The sequence below is a fragment of the Coregonus lavaretus genome (genome assembly GCF_964263955.1).
Source record: "Coregonus lavaretus genome assembly, chromosome: 34".
Classification (NCBI taxonomy): Eukaryota; Metazoa; Chordata; class Actinopteri; order Salmoniformes; family Salmonidae; genus Coregonus; species Coregonus lavaretus.
Genome location: NC_140021.1, coordinates 27,876,917 through 27,898,440, shown reverse-complemented (window position 1 = coordinate 27,898,440; position 21,524 = coordinate 27,876,917). Strand labels below are relative to the sequence as shown.

Genomic DNA, 21,524 nt, shown 5'->3' with positions numbered 1-21,524 from the left:
CTGTATACACATTTTGCAGGCTTAGAATGGGCTTCAAAATTGCATAATCAAATTAATGAAAACACTACCATTTTAAGATACAGTGTGTTCCATAATAATTTGCACCCTTGATAACCACTAGGCTAAATAAATAATACAAATACTGAGCTATATTGTATGCAAAAAAATAAATTGTTTTTTTATACTAATACAATTGCTCAGCGAAAAATATTTTGTTTAACAAGTAATACAAAACAATCTAAAAAAGATAGGGGTCAAAATTATTGCCACTCCTGTTTTCAATACTCTAGCACCCTCCCCTTGCAAGGATAACGACACTAAGCCTTTCAATGTTTTATGAGATTGGAGAACAAACACGTTGGGAGTGATCTTAGACCACCATTCCTCCATAAAGAATCTCTCCAGATCTTTGATATCTTTCATCTGCGCTTATGGACTGCCCTCTTCAATTCAAACCACAGGTTGATTTTGTGCTCAATTAACCATTTCTTTGTGGATTTTGATTAGTGCTTGGGATTATTATCTTGCTGGAAGATCCACTTGCGGCGAAGTGTCAGCCTTGTGGCAGAAGCAACCAGGTTTTTGCCTAAAATGTCCTGTTACTTGGTAAAGTTCATGATGCAATTGACCTAAACAAAGGCCCCAGGACCAGTGGAAGCAAAATAGTCCCAAAACATCAAAGATCCACCACCTTATTTTACCATATGTATGAGGCACTTTTCTACATATGCTTCTGTTTTTCAACACCAAACCTGGTGTGCGTGGCCAAAGAGCCTCATTTTCATGTCCGCTGACCACAGCACTGGTTCCAATCCATGTGCCAATGCTGTTTATTAAACTCCATGTGGTGCTACTGTATGGTCATATGACATGAGCAATTGTATTAGTATAATCAAATTTATATACACTGCTCAAAAAAATAAAAGGAACACTTAAACAACACATCCTAGATCTGAATGAATGAAATAATCTTATTAAATACTTTTCTTTACATAGTTGAATGTGCTGACAACAAAATCACACAAAAATTATCAATGGATATCAAATGTATCAACCCATGGAGATCTGGATTTGGAGTCACCCTCAAAATTAAAGTGGAAAACCACACTACAGGCTGATCCAACTTTGATGTAATGTCCTTAAAACAAGTCAAAATGAGGCTCAGTAGTGTGTGTGGCCTCCTCGTTCCCGAGTGGCGCAGTGGTCTAAGGCACTGCATTGCAGTGCTAGCTGTGCCACTAGATCCTGGTTCGAATCCAGGCTCTGTCGTAGCCGGCCGTGACCGGGAGACCCATAGGGCGGTGCACAATTGGCCCAGCGTCATCCAGGGTAGGGGAGGGAATGGCCGGCAGGGATGTAGCTCAGTTTGTAGAGCAACGCCAGGGTTGTGGGTTCGATTCCCACGGGGGGCCAGTATGCAAAATAAAATAAAATAAAATTATGCACTCACTAACTGTAAGTCGCTCTGGATAAGAGCGTCTGCTAAATGACTAAAATGTAAAATGTAAATGACCTCCCTACAATGCCTGGGCATGCTCCTGATGAAGTGGCGGATGGTCTCCTGAGGGATCTCCTCCCAGACCTGGACTAAAGCATCCGCCCGTCTGTGGTGCAACGTGGCGTTGGTGGATGGAGCGAGACATGATGTCCCAGATGTGCTCAATTGGATTCAGGTCTGGGGAACGGGCGGTCCATAGCATCAATGCCTTCCTCTTGCAGGAACTGCTGACACACTCCAGCCACATGAGGTCTAGCATTGTCTTGCAGTAGGAGGAACCCAGGGCCAACCGCACCAGTATATGGTCTCACAAGGGGTCTGAGGATCTCATCTCGGTACCTAATGGCAGTCAGGCTACCTCTGGCGAGCACATGAAGGGCTGTGCAGCCCCCCAAAGAAATGCCACCCCACACCATGACTGACCCACCGCCAAACCGGTCATGCTGGAGGATGTTGCAGGCAGCAGAACGTTCTCCACGGCGTCTCCAGACTCTGTCACGTCTGTCACGTGCTCAGTGTGAACCTGCTCTCATCTGTGAAGAGCACAGGGTGCCAGTGGCGAATTTGCCAATCTTGGTGTTCTCTGGCAAATGCCAAACGTCCTGCACGGTGTTGGGCTGTAAGCACAATCCCCACCTGTGGACGTCGGGCCCTCATACCACCCTCATGGAGTCTGTTTCTGACCGTTTGAGCAGACACATGCATATTTGTGGCTTGCTGGAGGTCATTTTGCAGGGCTCTGGCAGTGCTCCTCCTGCTCCTCCTTGCACAAAGGCGGAGGTAGCAGTCCTGCTGCTGGGTTGTTGCCCTCCTACGGCCTCCTCCACGTCTCCTGATGTACTGGCCTGTCTCCTGGTAGCGCCCCCATGCTCTGGACACTACGCTGACAGACACAGCAAACCTTCTTGCCACAGCTCGCATTGATTTGCCATCCTGGATGAGCTGCACTACCTGAGCCACTTGTGTGGGTTGTAGACTCCGTCTCATGCTACCACTAGAGTGAAATAACCGCCAGCATTCAAAAGTGACCAAAACATCAGCCAGGAAGCATAGGAATTGAGAAGTGGTCTGTGGTCACCACCTGCAAAACCAGTCCTTTATTGGGGGTGTCTTGCTAATTGCCTATAATTTCCACCTGTTGTCTATTCCATTTGCACAACAGCATGTGAAATGTATTGTCAATCAGTGTTGCTTGCTAAGTGGACAGTTTGATTTCACAGAAGTGTGATTGACTTGGAGTTACATTGTGTTGTTTAAGTGTTCCCTTTATTTTTTTGAGCAGTATATATTTTTTATACAATATACAGTAGCTCAGTGTTTGTATTAGAATCATTTATTTTATACAGTCTTTTTTGCTCATCTTTATCAAGGGTACCAATATTTATGGACCCCACTGTATGTGAAGGTTTTGATTCCAAAATGTGATAAACGCAAATGTTTTCACATTTGCATTTATTCATCTGAAATGAATGCTCTTGGGCCCTTTCTATGTTTATGAATTATGGCTGTTCTCATACTTTTAAAACATTTACTGTAGATGTGCTTTAGAATGTGTTTTGTTGCAAAATAAGATATCCTACACACTTCACGCTATATCCAGAGCCACATGTTTAGAGAGTTGGGACATTGAGGTTTCTGCATTATGATGCATTCACATAGCACTACAACATTTAAAATGGCAGCCATGTTAGCTCCTGAATGAGCATTATGTAATAGTCCCAGTCAGTATTAGATAGAACGTTGCTGCCCTACCCGCCTGTGGGGAAAACAACCTGTGGTTACCCAATTGGCTCACAACAAAAACTTCACTTTTTTCAAACGCAATTTTCTTGTTGTCTGCTTGTTTTAGTCAATTACAAAACTACCTTTAAGAAAAGCACAACATGTCTAAAGATTACTTTTCAACATTGGGCGTTGTCACTACTTAGAAAAAATGTAATATTGTAGGGCTTCCCTCATGCCCCTTTTAATAGCGGTGCTAGCAGCAATTTGAGAGACTAGTTAAGCTTGCCAAGACCAACAACACAAACAAACGGACTATACAGCTACAAGTAGTGAGTGGAGTTACAAATGGACTATACTAATCAAGTTAAATGTCTTACCTGTGAATAAATATTTTCCACACACAGCTCCCCACATTTCCAACTCTCCCATGCCAAATAGCCTGAAGCCACAGGGCTCTTCTCTTCTATATCCCTACCTGGGACCATTGGGAACCACAGGTCGGGATTTTTGGCCTGGTTACATGTACATTGAACAACACAGCAGCATTTCGTCTGTCACGACTTCCGCCGAGGCTGCCTACCCTCCTTGTTCGGGCAGGTTTCGGCGTTCGTTTTCACCGGTTTACTACCTACTGCCGCTCCCATTCTCATCACTCCACTTGTCTTGTCTTGTCAATCACACACACCTGTTGCTCATCCCCTAATTAGTCTGTGTATAAGTGTTCCCTCTGCCCCCTTGTCTTTGTGAGTGATTGTTCTATGTGGGAGGAGAGTAGCTCGGTTGAGATTCTCTCTCATTTATTTAGCTAGTGTTGATTTTCCCCTGTGTCATTAAATGTATTGTATTTTCTGAGACTCTGTTTGGTCAGGGAGGATTGTTTCCCCTGTACCTGTTTCGATTGCCGTTGTAGGCGCATTGTATGTCTGGAAGGAATACATCTGAATCCAGTTATTTTACTCCTGCGCCTGACTCCGTCCAACATTCACCACATCGTCATATTTTGTTGTTTCTGTATAACAAAAAAAATAGATGGCAAAGTTTGCTTTTTTAAAATGGGGGTCAATTGGAAGGAATGTTTGTTTTCCCCAATTTGTGGGCGTGGTCAAGGGGAATTCCTTATTATTTCTTGAATATCATCTCAGAGTATCAACTAGGGGCTATGCGTTCTATGGAAAATAATGAACGACGTGGAAGGTGTGTTCCACGACGCATTAGCAGAGTGGAACTAACCTTCCACAGAGTTGCGTTATGAGTCCCAAGTTGATTATCCCTCTTATACCAAGGCTATAATTGAAATGTGTTCAACATCCTCTTAAGTAGCTAGCAAGTTCACTATATAGTGTAGCTACATGAGTAGTTGCCTTGGTAACCAAACAAACACACTTGCTATCTTGGCTAACCAAACAATCAATCCTAGCTTGCAATTATGAAAATCTAATTCCATTGATGCACGCCCACTTCCACTTTTAAGCTCCATCAGCCCAGCGACTTCCTGTGTACCACCTGACGCGATCTTCTGTACTGACAGCTGTCAAAACACAGTAAACACGAAATGTCTATCTACACCCGTTGCCTTCAAGACCTCCCCCGTATTACGGTGAACAATGTTCCGTATCGTGAGAGCATCAGCTGTTGCTTCAAAAACGTAAAAAGAGAATGGATGTACATATCGAGTTACATCGACAACTACGAGGGTGAGTATTCTCAACTAGCTAGCTAGCTGCAAGCTTTCAGTCTCTCAGCTTGACTAACGTTTTCAATTTATCTTGCTAGCTATACTTTAGATCATATTCTTAGTTATCTATCTAGATGGGTTAAAACTACCCATTTGTTATTAGGTCAGTTCCCCTTGATTTTGATATTGATGAGCAGAATTTTTTTCTAAAAGGATAAGTTCTATTTATTTGTATTTCTCAGTTTCCAATAAAGATCAGGTGACAATAGAGATCAGCGTGAGGGCGACTTGTTACAGGTCAATGAGGAAATCTGAAAAGCCACACAGTTTGAGAGTAGGATGAACAGAGTAAGCACAAAGCTTTACTTTTCTGGTTGTTATAAACAAGTTCCTGTGGATTCATAAGTGTCTTAAAATAATGGTGAGGCTACTTGGAAATGGATTCTAGTGTTGTCAACATAGTACAGTTTAACGGTCATATTCAAAATAATTGACTTGTGAATTTAGGATAGGCTCCCCAGAAACTAGTTTGAGGATATTTTTCTTTGTGTTGTCATTCTGTTTCTATTGTTCTTGACTTACATTTGAACAGCACTGTTATTGAAATAATTATTGTTTTATCCTTTCATTATCTTCACAGATTGTGTTAAAGGACTCACTCCCTGTCATCCTGGCCCACTGTTCCTGTGTTGCTGGGACTACTTTGTGCAACCACACAGTTGAACTGCTCTACCAGACAGCCCACTACTCACAACTTTGGATTGGTGCGGTTCCCCCTGTCCATAGTTGCACTGAAAGTGACCAGAGGTGGCACAAGCCAAGAACAATGGTAAGGCTTTGTGGATGGTTATCGAAAGCTAATATGAATAATATAAATGAGTGATGTGAATGTGTTGTTCTTAGTGCCCCTTGGTATTCCTAGGGTGTGAAGCCAGGCCCTGTTAACAGGATAGTGGTCCTGTCAGCAAGACCCAAAGAGACTGGCTGAGTGAGGTAAAATGTTGAGCATTTATCATAACCTGAGCTAGTCTTTGACAACTGCTTTACAATTAAATAAATACATTTGATTGTGTAGCCAATATGCCTCAGTTACAAGAGCTACATGAGCTTATGCCAATCCAGAAACAATCCCTAGTGGTCCCTACACTCTAGACCCTTGTGTAGATCCAAAAGGGATAGGTAAAAGCAAGATGGCGACAATTCCACCCAGCCAATAAAACAAAATAAATTGTTGTTTGTCCCAAGTAAAGTCGAATTTTTTGTCTCATATAGAAGGTTGTAGTGCAGCATCTGAATATCATAGAGACAAACCAAAGATATACCATATGCATCGGTCACGTATTTCCCCGGTATTTTACAGTTTGTTTCTAACATAAAGCATTGCGGACTAAAGTGTCGTTATAGACCGCTTTATATAATCAGGTCAATTTTTTTATGTTTTAATCTTAAGATAACAAGGGGTAGGCCTATGCTTTTAGCATTTTATTTAACAATAGCCACAATACCCTCAGATACCCCCCAATTCGAGCCCTTGTTTTAACTTAACACACCAAGCTCTTCACTGACACTGAGATATTTAAGGGGTGCATGGTGACCAGGGTTGAATAGCGGGAACCGGGTTAACAAGATTTACCGAAAATTCCCACCCAAACCCACTCCCTTTTCCAGGAATAAATAACTCTAAGAAACTGGTAAATTATAATACATTATTTCTATGAACAGCATGACATGAAATGGAACTGTTAAATTATATGCAATGTCTAAATCTGGCTTCTCTAAGGCCTTTTCTCAGCTATCTGCATGATCAATCATCAACGCTCAGGATGCGGACAGACCGCTCATCTCAGTATGGAGCGCAGTTATGCATAATAGGCTAATGACTTATAGCCTCTGTCTCTTGCGCAATATGCACCTGTGCTCAGCTGGCCTCTCTCCTTAAAAAATGCTCCTTAGCTCTTGGAGTCCCAGGAAAAGCTAAACTAGAATAGCTTGCTGGACATTTTTCTTTAGCATTTCTTATACTAATAGACTATTTGAAGAGGGATGCAAACTCTTGTTTGCTGAATGTTAAATACAGCAGCCCATAGAACCCACGGGTAGTTTGAAAGAACAGAGAATGCGCAATTGCGGTAGACTATAGCAGTTATTTATTCAGACCATGATGTTTCAATCTTCCTGAAGAGGAGTGAAAGCCATCTGCATCTTATTCTAGTCCTATATTATTCAAGCATGTCATTAGAATGATGATGATAAGGACATCAAAATGTATTTAAATTAACTGTTGAAAGCGAGAAAGGAATGAAGCAACAATAGAGAGAGAAAAAGGAGGTAGGCTAATAACATTAGGGGAAATATTATGAACGGTACTGTATATACGCGTCAGCCTACTACTTATACAAATGTAAAATAGGCCCTATTATATTTCAAAATTAAAATCAAATTCACTAGCCTATAATTGTAACTTTGTAGGCCGCATGTCCTGCACTAGTATGGCATGTTCTATCCCAGCTTCATGGTTTGCGCGAGGTGCATAATTACAGTCCATATAATACAGTATAAAACAATACAGTCCAGTGATACAGTCCACACTCAAAAATATTACTGGAGCTTCTTTCATTTATTTACCCAAGAGAACATAGCTACATCTATGGGCTTTTGTGTTTTTCTGTCATGCGTAATGTGCGGTAGCCTATATATCATGGGTTATGCATTGGATAACAGCACAATCATTTGGGCTTTTTTGGGGCTTGGGCTCATAGAATATCTTTAATGTAGGGCTCATAAAATGTATTTAATATATGGCTCATCAGGTTCAGGTAGCACCAGGCTTGAATTTTCATGCCGATCAAAGCTCTAATCAAATCCAGACATATTTCTAAGCTTTTGAATGACACTTCCAGTTTTGGTGGGAAATACTGGGTTACCTGGCAGAAAAGTGAATTATTCTTGGGATGGAACATGTGTACTGGGAAAATATTCAACGCTAATGGTGACTGAAAGAATTGGCTGACAAAATCTATGGATAGTAGACTATAATTCCATCTGTCAAACGGGTAGGCCTACCTCTTATTTCTTGAATAGGAAGAAATAGGCTTCTTGTTGTTAGTAGCCTAAAGTCAAATTAAAATTAAAACTGTTTAAATGAATTAGGCCTTCTCGAATTAGCCTACTTTCTGCACCCATGTGCTGTACATCTCCGCGGCTACCGCTACAAAGTAATGTAAGTTATGTAAATTTCTCGAAAATGACTTATTGTGAGGTCAATAACTCTGATAAATAGCTTCATCAGGGGCAACGAAACATATTGTTTTTTATTAAAATCAATTATAGCAATAGCAAGCTTACCTTCAGTCCTCCTTTTCATCTTCATGCTCTCCTTCTCAAACTCAATCAACAGGAGATCCGTAGGCCCAGTCCGTGCACACAGATATTGCATTTTTTAAACAAATTGACTCACCTCCTGAAGTACACAGCAGTCATTGGTTAGGCAGCACAAAAGGGTTAACATCAGCAAGAGCAGGGCTGACCTGGGCTCATGGTTGGGAACGCCTATCCATTGCAGTGTGTACTGCAGTTTTATATACACCATCCCAGCAGCGCAAAAACTCAGGAAAGAAGTACATTTTCTTAGAAATATAACTTTGCCCTGTGCTTCTCCGAGCATGCTCTTTGTATAACTTGGGCCTATAGCCTATAGCAGGGTTACCCAACTGGTGGCCCGCGGGTGGTTTTATTTGGCACTTTCATTGTTGTACATAAAACATTTTTAAAATACCAGGATATCAGCTCCCAGTGATTTTCATTTGGGAAATTTGTACCCAATTAACTCCACATATAATAGAGAGACACGTGATCATATACAAATGTAAGCAAGGTTTGAAATTATTATGTCTTAGTCAAATATTATATCTGCTTGGGCTTCTTGCGGTCAATTTGCAGTCTACAAATTATTTTGATTCGGCCAACACATTTATGTAGTTGATGATCCCTGGCCTATAGTATAGGCTATGGATCATTTTATTGAGACCACTCTAGATGCACTTGATATTGTGCGCCCAGCAGAGAATCAGAGATGATGGGCAGCATCAGGCACACATGAGATACTATAATAAGCAACTCATTCTCAAACCCTGAGAAATATGACATTTCATTGATTACAAATGACATGACCCTCCCCTGGACTAAATACAAAAATTTATACTAAACCCTCCCCCTGACTGAAATTGAAAAAGCATGACACTCCCCCATTTTCCTCCAGGTAACTATTGTATACATTTCAATCTCTCCCTAAAAGAAAAAAATGGGTTCTACTCTTTTAAATTATGTAAAACTATAGGATCACATTGTGTTATTATAGCCATGTTTGCCCTTTCATTTCGGATTATGGCGAAGATGGAGCTGGAGGAATGTAAATTCATAATCGTCTGATTCTAACTTGAACACCTACGTTGCGTGCTTTATTGCCAGCCAGACAATAAACGGGGCACTCGCCTGAACCCGATGGTCCTGTGTATGCGTATCAGTCAAGAATCGAGTGGTTACATAGGATAGGCAAGTTGGTAAAACGGTCGTTCACGAACTCGAACTGTGTATGTTTTTGTTCTACAAAGCTGTGTCCATCATAACGTTCAATAATCAATTAATTGCAGTCATTCTTCCACCATGCGATCAATTATCAGTTCTAAACATGTATTTTTCTTCTCTATGCTCATTATCTATTTCCCTGCTAGCAAATGACAGACAGTTGGTGTTCGGAGCACATCTCTGGAGCCGCTGAGCCGGAGGAGCGTGTATTAATCCTGCTGTAGGACTCATTGCGGCCAGCACTAGCAGGTCAAACAAACGACTAAAATAAACAAGTCATTCAGAAAAACGAATTGTGACTCTCGAGTCAGTAAAAATAGTTGTTCACAGAGAACGAATCATTCGCAAACTGCACAGTACTTATTGGCGGGTCAATTGTGTCATTTGAAAGTCTTGATATTACTGCTATAGTCAGGTTTAGTGCTAGGATTCAGGAATGTGGTTTGGTGTGTCATAAGCTATTACTGAAGCATGACACTTGATATGCATGGAAAAAAATGTGAATATTACATTATTGGTTAAAGTTATTACACTATTCATGAATATTTGTTGTTGTTGCCACTTCATCATTTTATAATAACACAATGTAATCATTATTAATTATACGCAGAAACGGTATTACGTTATGCGTTCAGCATATTTATTACATTATTGGCAATTTATTATATTATCAGCATTTATTACATTATAAATGCAAAAGTTATTACATTATTAGCAGCTATTACAATATTGGCATTTTATTACATTATCAGTTGCTACAGGCCCTATGACTGACATAATTTATTTGTCTTTATCACAGGAATACCATTTATAGGGGGGTGGGGGTTCTGACTTCTCTGTCCTCCAAGTGGCAGAGGTGTACAGGGACTTCGTCAACGCTACAGCCCCTTTGGTCACTACAATGGACATGTCCACTGAGGTCCCATTTAGTGGATTCTGACATCCAGGCAGGGAACATCTTGGCATACCAGCAGCCTGCTACAACAACTTGCAACATCACTTCACAATGAAGATGCCCCCCCTTCACAACCTCTGCCATTTGATGGTTACAGCCTTGACCCAGCTGTGTAGTCGTTTGTCCATAGTGAGCATGAATTCCTACACATGGGCTGGCAACTACACTGGAAACGACCCACAAAGTTGAGTGCTACGAGAGAGCAGAGCTTATCGCTGGAGTGGCATCACCTTCGCAAGCCACGGATAACCTCCTCCCGCTTCAGAGAGGTCTGCCATGTGAGGGTGCAGAGTTCTGCAGAACACCTGGCTGACAGAATCCTCAGGGGAACTTATCTGTCTGCAGAGATGAAGAGAGGTCTGGAGATGGACTCTTCTGCTGTGGAGGAATACCGTTTTTTCCAGAATGTCAACTATTACCCCTGAGGATTTCTTATCCACCCAGATGCCCCTTGGCTTGGGGCATCTCCTGATGGGCTCATCTATGACCCCACAAAGCGTCCATCATTTGAGAGAGAGTGCCCAAATGTCAAGAGCTACGTGGTCTGCCCTTACCTCAAGGCCCAGAATGGTACACCAGCATGCAAACCACTGGCAGGTGCAAGGTCAGATGCTGATCTCAGGGTTGGAGTGGTGTTATTTTTGTGGTGTATGCCCAGGAGGACATGCTGATCCAGCGCATCCACAGAGATCGGCAAGTTTGGGAAGCAATCAGAGAGAAGGTTAACCATTTCTTTTTTTACTCTTACTTGCAGAGATGCCTAACGATCTCCTCTGTGAAATGTATGCAAATGTATAATTTACATTTAAATAAATATATAACTTTTTTCCAGAGATGACTTGTTGAAATATTAATTACAAATGTCCGTTGTGCCTTCTTGTTGTTTCTCTCTAATGATTTTTTATCTTACAAGCTAAAACACCCTTTGTACATCTTCACCATATCTGTGATTATTTCAGCAGATGTTTCCTGATGTTATGAATTATAAGGCTTTAGATTATGAAAACAGTTGATAACTGTTTTATCCCCCTGAATCCAACAATGTAGTTAAAATGATAGTGATGTCAAATGTTTTGGGGAAACATGTTGGTTTGTTAGTGAGAACACTGGACAAAATCGTAGAGTGCAGGCCTACATAATGGAATTTATATTCAAGAGAGGTTCTGAATGTAGCTGTTAAACACAGGCTATAGACTTTCAACAATGAACATAAACTGAAGCAGAAACACAAACAGGGAAATCAGTTACCAGTCTAATAGTATTGAAATTGACAGCTTCACTAGTCCTTTGACCAGGGGCCCATTCTGGTAGTTAATGAGGAGGTAGGCAACGGTGTAGAGCTGGTTGATGCTCCCAGCGATGGAGAGAGGGATGACGGTGTCAAACAGCTTGTGCTCCTTCAATCTACGAATCAGCCGCTACACGGGGACCATCAGCCGAGATGTATTGCGTCTCCCTGACTTCTGCTGCTGGCATCTGCGCTCTCTTTCAGAGGAAAGCTGATCAAAAGGCCTTGCAGGGCACACAGTCGTCCACAAGGAAACCTTTGTCCACCATTATGGCCATCCCTGGTTTCAGCAGAGAAACGATGTCGGACTGCTTCAGGATCTCCTTGTCACTGACAGAGCCTCCATATAGGGCTGAAACAAAGAAATGTGTTAAGAAAGTTGCCCCATGTTGTCACAATGCAGCTCACAGTCTGCTGGTGGATGTTGAATCTGTGGGCCAGATCCCTCTGCTTCAGACCCAGTGAAAGATGAGTCATGAAAAGGAAAAACGTGTCTATGGGCTGCAGGGATTGTGAATGTTGGGGAAAAAACTGATTATGGTGCATTGCTATGCAAAATGATAACTAAAATGATCAGCCCTACAGATTGCAGATAAATATGGTAATTATAAATCAGAATTACAGCATCGCATCTGTTTGCTAGAGACCTTTGTGAGTCATCAGTGTCCAGAAAAGGAGTCTCCGTCGAAGGTTGGGGGTCATCCAGCAGGACAACGACCCAAAACACACATCAGAAAGCACCCAGGAATGGTTCAAGAAGAAAATACAGACTATTTTGGAGTGGACAGTATTGAGTCCAGATCTGAATCCCATCGAAAAGCTATGGCGAGAACTGAAAACAGCACTTGGTGGAAGACATCCCTAAAATATTGCGGAATTGGAGCAGTTTGCAGCTGAGGATTTTTTTTTGGGGGGGGGTGCAGCAAGCTCATTGATGGCTACAAGAAGCGTTTGTTGACAGTTATCTTGGCCAAAGGCTGTGCAACCAGGTATTAGCTCTTGGATGGTAATAATTTTGTCTATGTCATTTCACCAAAGATTTTTTTCAATTTCAACTTATTTTAGAAGAAATTGGGAATTACAGTGGGGGAAAAAAGTATTTAATCAGCCACCAATTGTGCAAGTTCTCCCACTTAAAAAGATGAGAGGCCTGTAATTTTCATCATAGCTACACGTCAACTATGACATTTACATTTACATTTTAGTCATTTAGCAGACGCTCTTATCCAGAGCGACTTACAGTTAGTGAATACATATTTTTTTAATACTGGCCCCCTGTGGGAATCGAACCCACAACCCTGGCGTTGCAAACGCCATGCTCTATCAACTGAGCTACATCCCTGCCGGCCATTCCCTCCCCTACCCTGGACGAATTGTGCGCCGCCCATGAGTCTCCCGGTCGCGGCCGGCGGCGACAGAGCCTGGATTCGAACCAGGATCTCTAGTGACACAGCTAGCACTGCGATGCAGTGCCTTAGACCACTGCGCCACTTAAAATTAATAAAATGAAGAAAATGGCTCTGAAAAGCATTGATTGAAAATGATCGCTAAGTTATTTAACAACATCCAGATTCTCCTGGCTAGCATTTTTGGAGAATGTAGCAATGCCCTGATAACTAATACAATCTGTTTCCAATAGCATTTCTATATTCTGAAAAAATGCTAGCCAATATATGCTAGACAATGCTAAATAACCAGCTAACGACATATCAAAACGGGTTGGATGAAACAACAGCTCCCTAGGGAAGTAGAAAATAAGCTATTATAAAAAAAAAAAGTGTACTATCCCTTTAAAAGTCAAACAGACAGGGTCATGGGTTGTTGATATTGTTTTTGCAGGATATTACCGCTGTGGACCTTGCTCTGTCAAAGCCATCAAGGAAGGAATGCTCAGCTATCAATTTGATGCCCCGTTTGTGTTTGCTGAGGTAAAACAATAATAATACATCTTCTTTATGCTTGACCAGTAACACTTTGTTGAATACCTTCATTGTCAATCTATGCCACTATGAAGCATAACACAGTTAAGCTTTATTACTTGCAATGCATTTTATTTAATTAAAATCAGTCTTAATATTCGCATGTATCTATTTATTTTAACCTCAGGTGAATAGCGACGTTCACAAATACAAGCTAAATCCACAAACTGGGAAAACTGAGTTACTAAGCGTGGACACAACCTATGTCGGCAGGAAAGTCGTGACGAAGTCCATTGGTGGAAACAATTATGAGCCAATGGACATTACAGAGACGTACAAATACCCAGAAGGTATGTGGCACCTGGACAATGGAGTAGGCTGGCAAGGGTGCAACTGCACGTTTAAAGTTTGTTATTGGCAGTTTGTAAAATGTCTCATGAAACTAATGCAACAAGAATGAAGTATAGAAATGACTTTGCTATTACTGCTTTTCAAATTACTTAGCAAAAATGTAAACCCAACATGGAACTATTTGAACGATTTTACTGAGTTACAGTTCATATAAGGACATTTGTCAATTGAAATAAATGTATTAGGTCCTAATCTATGGATTCCAAATGCCTGGGCAGTGGTGCAGCCATGGGTGGGCCTGGGAGGGCATAGGTCCACCCATTTGGGAGCCAGGCCCACCCACTGGGGAGCCAGGCCCAGCCAATCAGAATGAGTTTTTCCCCACAAAAGGGCTTTATTACAGACAGAAATACTCCTCAGTTTCATCAGCTGTCAGGGTGGCTGGTCTCAGAAGAAGCCGGATGTGGAGGTCCTGGGCTGTGGAGGTCCTGGGCTATACAGTATATATTTTCCTATAGGTGAAATAAAATTGCCAATGAGTTTCATATCAGTCCCATGGTTGTTTTTTTAAGGAGTGGGGCAGTCCCACTCCTCTCTTATTTTTTTGTCTATTGTATTTGATAGAGAGAGAGAAAAGATAAAATAGCAGTGGGCCGGATTCAAACCGTTGCTGCAGCGATATATGTGTTCCGAAGAGAGCGGTTTAGATCACTAGACCACTCTAGACCACCAGTCCCATGTTAACTCTATTCCCCTCCATCTCCCCACACACGCACAGGCAGCGATAAGGATAAAGAGACCATGAAGAAAGCAGAGAGAACCAACAAGCTACGTATGCAAGACGACGACGAGCAGGAGATCCCACAGGCTAACGTGGAGATGACGCTGGAGACACCAGTGGAGCCGGTGATGATTGGCCATGACTTCCAGATGGCTGTGGTCTTCAGGAACCTTAGTGAAGACACACGCACCATCCATGGCTTCCTGGTGGGCTCCACGGTGTACTACACCAACATCCAAAGAGCTCAGTTCAAGCAGGAGAGCTTTGACATCACTCTGAACCCCATGGAGAGTGAGTGGAAACTGGGGTGACCCTTTACATACGTACTGTACTGTATGTCTTTTTGGGCTTGAGAATGTCTCCATGTATCACAACTTTGTACGATAGTCCTGCAAAGCTTTCAGACCACTCCTCTGAAATAAAATCCTCAACTGCTAATAGAAAATGCTTTACAGTCCTTTTACAGCTTTACGGTACCGTCCTGTTACAGCAGGTATGTGTGTATGTATTGTATTGTAAGATATTGTGAGGTAATGATGGGATACTCTCTAGTACTTACATCAAAAGACTTTACAGGTAACAACCTGGTACCAAATGGTAAACAACGGTGAATCCCAAATTATCAAAATATTAATTATCAGGTAATTATTCTAAAAGTTATGTGCTGCCAAAAATGTACTCCTGTTGTTGATTGAATTTGTTTCATTGTCAAAACTCTGTCTCCGTGTAACCAACAGCGTCGAGGGTAGAGGTGGTCGTACTGGCCCAGAAGTACATGCCCCAGCTGGGTTGCTTGTCCAATCTGCGCTTCGTGGTGACGGCCAAGAGCATGGAGAACAACCAGGACATGACGGCCATGCAGATAGTGAACCTGGAAGGCCCCGAGCTGCTCTTTTCGGTGGGTCTGGAAGTTCCATTAGTCCCCTTTATTAGGATGTATTTCCTTATTCCCTTAAAGGGATAGTTCGCCCAAATAAGAAAAATACCTTTTGGTTTCCTTACCTTGTCAGCAGTAATTTGGTGACAGTGGCCAGGTAAACAAAACCAAATCATGGATTGCTCTCTTATGTTTTTCCATAGACTGCTGACATGGAAAGAAAAAATGTCATTTTGTAATTTGGGTGAACTATCCCTTCAAGTGTTCTGTAAAAGTATATCTGAAATATATTTAGTTTTTCCCCAAGAGCTAATGTAAATTAGTAGTGTACCCAATTGAAGCCTTATTTGTGCTGCTGGAGTGCTGCATCTCTCCTCGCCTTTGATCAAGCAGCCATTCCAAAAACCATCCATGCAGCCAACGCAGGAGAGTTGATTATCCCTAGATGATTATAATTTCTTATATCACCATAGATTGTTGTGAATGGACTATCTCTATTTGAACAGATGAGTGGACCAGCGCAAGTGAACCAGGAGGTATTTGTCAAGGTGGAGTTCACCAACCCGTTCCCATTCAGCCTGCGTGACGTGAGGATGGCCATGCAAGGGCCTAATTTCATGTCATACCGGGAAAAGTTGTACAGGTAACAGGATTTACAACTCCAAGATCTCACATCATGATGATGCTCATACTTCCATTAGTATATTTAGTATGCCAATCTGTGTGTGTGTGTGTGTGTGTGTGTGTGTGTGTGTGTTTGTAGTGAGATCGCTACCGGCGCCTCCATCTCCTGGATGGAGTCATGTGTCCCTACGAGGTCTGTGAAAACAATGATCTATGCTGTCCTGGACTGCTCGGTCCTTGGGAATGTCCAAGGCAATTGGGCCATCTGCATCCAGGCCTGATCATTGCGCAGGGAAGCCGCTCCCACCTGCTAATCACCTGCCATCGACCGGAGAACCATGCACGAATAGAGGCTCTTGTGTAGATCTGAAAGGATTTGATTGGTGAATAAGAAATTCCACCTAGCCTATGAGAGTGCGAGGGCAAGCAAATAACATATCCCTTACGGAAAAAAAACATGATTTCACAGGTGAAATGTCCACCTGTGAAATGATGTGAAGCCATGTGTTTTTGGAACGCTGAAGTTTCACATGTGTATTTTACATGTGATCACATGACCTTTCACGTGAATATTTTTCAAATGAGATTTCACAGATGATGCCCTGCAAACAAAATTGAGTCGTTAGGATACACACAAACAGTGCTTTTAACATAGTGTTTTCAACGTACATATTTGACACACATGATTACATTGTGTATGTTTATTTATACAGTAATTATTATTCAACATGTCCTCACCTGGGTTTTGATCTCACAAACTCTTGGTTCACGGCATCCCGACCTTCCTGCTACACCACCAAGTCGGTGTCAATTACAGATTTCACCTGTATTCCTACACTTTGGGTTTAAGTAAAGTAAATATCAGCTTGTTAAAAATTCAATCAAGGAAAATTATTTTATTAAATAAGTATATGAAATGTATAAGTATATGAAATCTATGATGAGATAATAATCGGATTAACTAAAATAGAAGTGCAGATGGCAGTCTTTTGCTAACTGCAGAGATGTGAAACACATGTTAGCACATGTGAAATGTATGTGATTTTTCTGTAAGGGATTTCTTACACCGATAAGATTTTTTCCAGAAATGCCTAGGGCTAGGGGCTAAGAGTTGATTTGGAATTGGGCAGAAGCGGAAGGGCCAAACCGCAACAAGCGCATCAGTTTATCTTATTATTTCTTCTGCAATGCCAAATATCAATCAAATCAATGTATTTTCAGGCATTGGTGACACTTAAAGTTGAAGGGCACCTACATAAGGACTTCATAACACATTCATTAGCCATATATGCTACATTCATAATCAGTAGAACTGCAAGCTGACGTTTTTGTTATGTCACAGTATCCCTTCACTAGTGTTACCAAAGTCTCTCAGGGACCAAAATGTTTAAAAGTTATGATCCATGTGAATATGATGCATAGAGTTTTTTATGCATTCTAATTAGATGGCATTTATATCTCAGGGATTTAATTTGGTTTCGAATGAGCCGACTCAGATTCGGTTTCTGTTATTTTCGATCTTACAAACCTTTGACTGTACATTTCTCACACAATCATGACCTTCAATCTAATCAACAGTCCAGTGTTATCTGCAGTAGATTTAATCAAGCAGAAAAGGTACTGCATTTAAAGAAGCTATGCGTATTTGGGAAACATGATTTTTTATTTATTTGGACTGGGATTTTGGTTGCAAAAACTTTGCACATCACCCAACTATTAACGTTAGATAAATAATTTGACATCAGATTTAAAAGTATAATGTAAAAAAAAACAACACACCATGTAAAATCCATATGTGGGCACCATTCCTCAGTTATTTTGTTTGATCGTTTTTTGTATAACCAGTAATATTGGAAAACCATAATTTTAGGCTTTGAGTCAAACTAAATATTTTAATTCACTGCCATTAACTGTTTATAACATTTCAGCTATGCACTGCTTTTGATTAACAATAAAATCATTTTCAAAAACAATACTGTTGTCACACCATTACATTTTTTGTAATCATTTAATATTTTAAAACATTTCCGGATGGGGTGGGTTAAAGTAAACAGGCCACTGTAACTGCCAATATCATTGTTATGTTCACTGGTCCCGTTTCATTCAAAAATTATTTCTAATACACCTTACAAACACTCCAACCTTTTTATTTAAAAAAAACGGTATTGCGCATAGTGCTAGAAAACATTCAGACCATCTACAAGACATTGGTTCCATATTAACCACTGTAAATTAATTTGAGGAAGCTCTAAAAACTATTCATTAAAATAAGCACAATAATAGCTGACTTTTACTTCAGTCTTAAATCAGTAACATTATAGCAGGCTGGGATGAGATCCTATTAGACCGAGTTCATCAGTCTCTGATGTTTCAGGCACAGGTTTTATATCTATGGTTCCAGGTGATACCTTTATTTTACCAGGGAAGACATATTGAGGCCTGGATCTCTTTTTCAAATGTGCCCTGCACAATACAACACAAATACACACACACACATATATACAGTGGGGGAAAAAAGTATTTAGTCAGCCACCAATTGTGCAAGTTCTCCCACTTAAAAAGATGAGAGAGGCCTGTAATTTTCATCATAGGTACACGTCAACTATGACAGACAAAATGAGAAAAGAAAATCCAGAAAATCACATTGTAGGATTTTTAATGAATTTATTTGCAAATTATGGTGGAAAATAAGTATTTGGTCAATAACAGAAGTTTCTCAATACTTTGTTATATACCCTTTGTTGGCAATGACACAGGTCAAACGTTTTCTGTAAGTCTTCACAAGGTTTTCACACACTGTTGCTGGTATTTTGGCCCATTCCTCCATGCAGATCTCCTCTAGAGCAGTGATGTTTTGGGTCTGTCGCTGGGCAACACAGACTTTCAACTCCCTCCAAAGATTTTCTATGGGGTTGAGATCTGGAGACTGGCTAGGCCACTCCAGGACCTTGAAATGCTTCTTACGAAGCCACTCCTTCGTTGCCCGGGCGGTGTGTTTGGGATCATTGTCATGCTGAAAGACGCAGCCACGTTTCATCTTCAATGCCCTTGCTGATGGAAGGAGGTTTTCACTCAAAATCTCACGATACATGGCCCCATTCATTTTTTCCTTTACACGGATCAGTCGTCCTGGTCGCTTTGCAGAATGACAGCCCCAAAGCATGATGTTTCCACCCCCATGCTTCACAGTAGGTATGGTGTTCTTTGGATGCAACTCAGCATTCTTTGTCCTCCAAACACGACTAGTTGAGTTTTTACCAAAAAGTTATATTTTGGTTTCATCTGACCATATGACATTCTCCCAATCCTCTTCTGGATCATCCAAATGCACTCTAGCAAACTTCAGACGGGCCTGGACATGTACTGGCTTAAGCAGGGGGACACGTCTGGCACTGCAGGATTTGAGTCCCTGGCGGCGTAGTGTGTTACTGATGGTAGGCTTTGTTACTTTGGTCCCAGCTCTCTGCAGGTCATTCACTAGGTCCCCCCGTGTGGTTCTGGGATTTTTGCTCACCGTTCTTGTGATAATTTTGACCCCACGGGGTGAGATCTTGCGTGGAGCCCCAGATCGAGGGAGATTATCAGTGGTCTTGTATGTCTTCCATTTTCTAATAATTGCTCCCACAGTTGATTTCTTCAAACCAAGCTGCTTACCTATTGCAGATTCAGTCTTCCCAGCCTGGTGCAGGTCTACAATTTTGTTTCTGGTGTCCTTTGACAGCTCTTTGGTCTTGGCCATAGTGGAGTTTGGAGTGTGACTGTTTGAGGTTGTGGACAGGTGTCTTTTATACTGATAACAAGTTCAACCAGGTGCCATTAATGCAGGTAACGAGTGGAGGACAGAGGAGCCTCTTAAAGAAGAAGTTACAGGTCTGTGAGAGACAGAAATCTTGCTTGTTTGTAGGTGACCAAATACTTATTTTCCACCATAATTTGCAAATAAATTCATAAAAAATCCTACAATGTGATTTTCTGGATTTCTTTTTCTCATTTTGTCTGTCATAGTTGACGTGTACCTATGATGAAAATTACAGGCCTCTCTCATCTTTTTAAGTGGGAGAACTTGCACAATTGGTGGCTGACTAAATACTTTTTTTCCCCACTGTATGAGTTTCTTCGTCTTTCTACGCCAATAACAAATTAACTACACACTGTACCAACACAGAACCCTCGAATATACACCCTTTAGCGATTGTTTTAATGCGGCGTGATACAAAGTTGGACTATTCCTAAACATCATTTGTGCTCTCGCCCATATATACTGCCAATTTTAATATGTTACCTAATGTCCACTGTCTTTGATTCTCACAAGGATTATCCAACCCCAAAATCGGCTCCACTTCCATCGCCATGTAAAATTATCTGGGTATTGTTGCTGGACCTATGTTCAAAGACATACAGTTCCAGTCAAAAGTTTGGACACACCTACTCATTTAAGGGTTTTTCTTTATTTTTACTATTTTCTACATTGTCGAATAATAGTGAAGACATCAATACTATGAAATAACACATATGGAATCATGTAGTAATCAAAAAAGTGTTAAACAAATCAAAATGTATTTTATATTTGATATTCTTCAAATAGCCACCCTTTGCCTTGATGACAACTTTGCACACTTGGCATTCTCTCAACCAGCTTCACCTGGAATGCTTTTCCAACAGTCTTGAAGGAGTTCCCACATATGCTGAGCACTTGTAGGATGATTTTCCTTCACTCTGCAGTCCGACTCATCCCAATCCATCTCAATTGGGTTGAAGTAGGGGGATTTTGGAGGCCAGGTCATCTGATGCAGCACTCCATTACTCTCCTTCTTGGTATCATAGCCATAACACAGACTGGAGGTGTGTTGGGTTATTGTCCTGTTGAAAAACAAATGATAGTCCGACTAAGCCCAAACCAGATGTGATGTCATATCACTGCAGAATGCTGTGGTAGCCATGCTGGTTAAGAATGCCTTGAATTATAAATAATTCACAGACAGTGTCACCAGCAAAGCACCCCCACACCTTAACTCCTCCTCCTCCTCCATGCATTATGGTGGGAACTACACATGCGGAGAACATCCGTTCACTCACACCGCGTTTTACAAAGACGGCGGTTGGAACCAAAAATATCAAATTTGGACTCCAGACCAAAGGACACATTTCCACCAGTCTAATGTCCATTGCTCGTGTTTCTTGGCCCAAGCAGGTCTCTTCTTCATATTGGTGTCCTTTAGTAGTGGTTTCTTTGCAGCAATAGTGGTT

At 41.3% G+C, this 21,524-nt stretch overlaps 1 protein-coding gene across 1 annotated transcript in view; it reads left to right on the top strand.

The window, feature by feature from the left end:
- Nucleotides 1–16,677, top strand: part of LOC311109170 (coagulation factor XIII A chain-like) — a gene marked incomplete at its 5' end in the record, with an annotated part of 108,747 nt that extends 92,070 nt beyond the window's left edge. The window contains 6 exons of the mRNA XM_084152003.1: nt 13,565–13,653; nt 13,832–13,998; nt 14,778–15,067; nt 15,514–15,674; nt 16,160–16,296; nt 16,417–16,677. Coding sequence (XP_084008129.1) covers nt 13,565–13,653; nt 13,832–13,998; nt 14,778–15,067; nt 15,514–15,674; nt 16,160–16,296; nt 16,417–16,558 — 986 coding nt within the window. The 3' untranslated portion in view covers nt 16,559–16,677. The remainder of the gene's footprint in view (nt 1–13,564; nt 13,654–13,831; nt 13,999–14,777; nt 15,068–15,513; nt 15,675–16,159; nt 16,297–16,416) is intronic.
- Between the last annotated feature and the right edge of the window lie 4,847 nt (nt 16,678–21,524).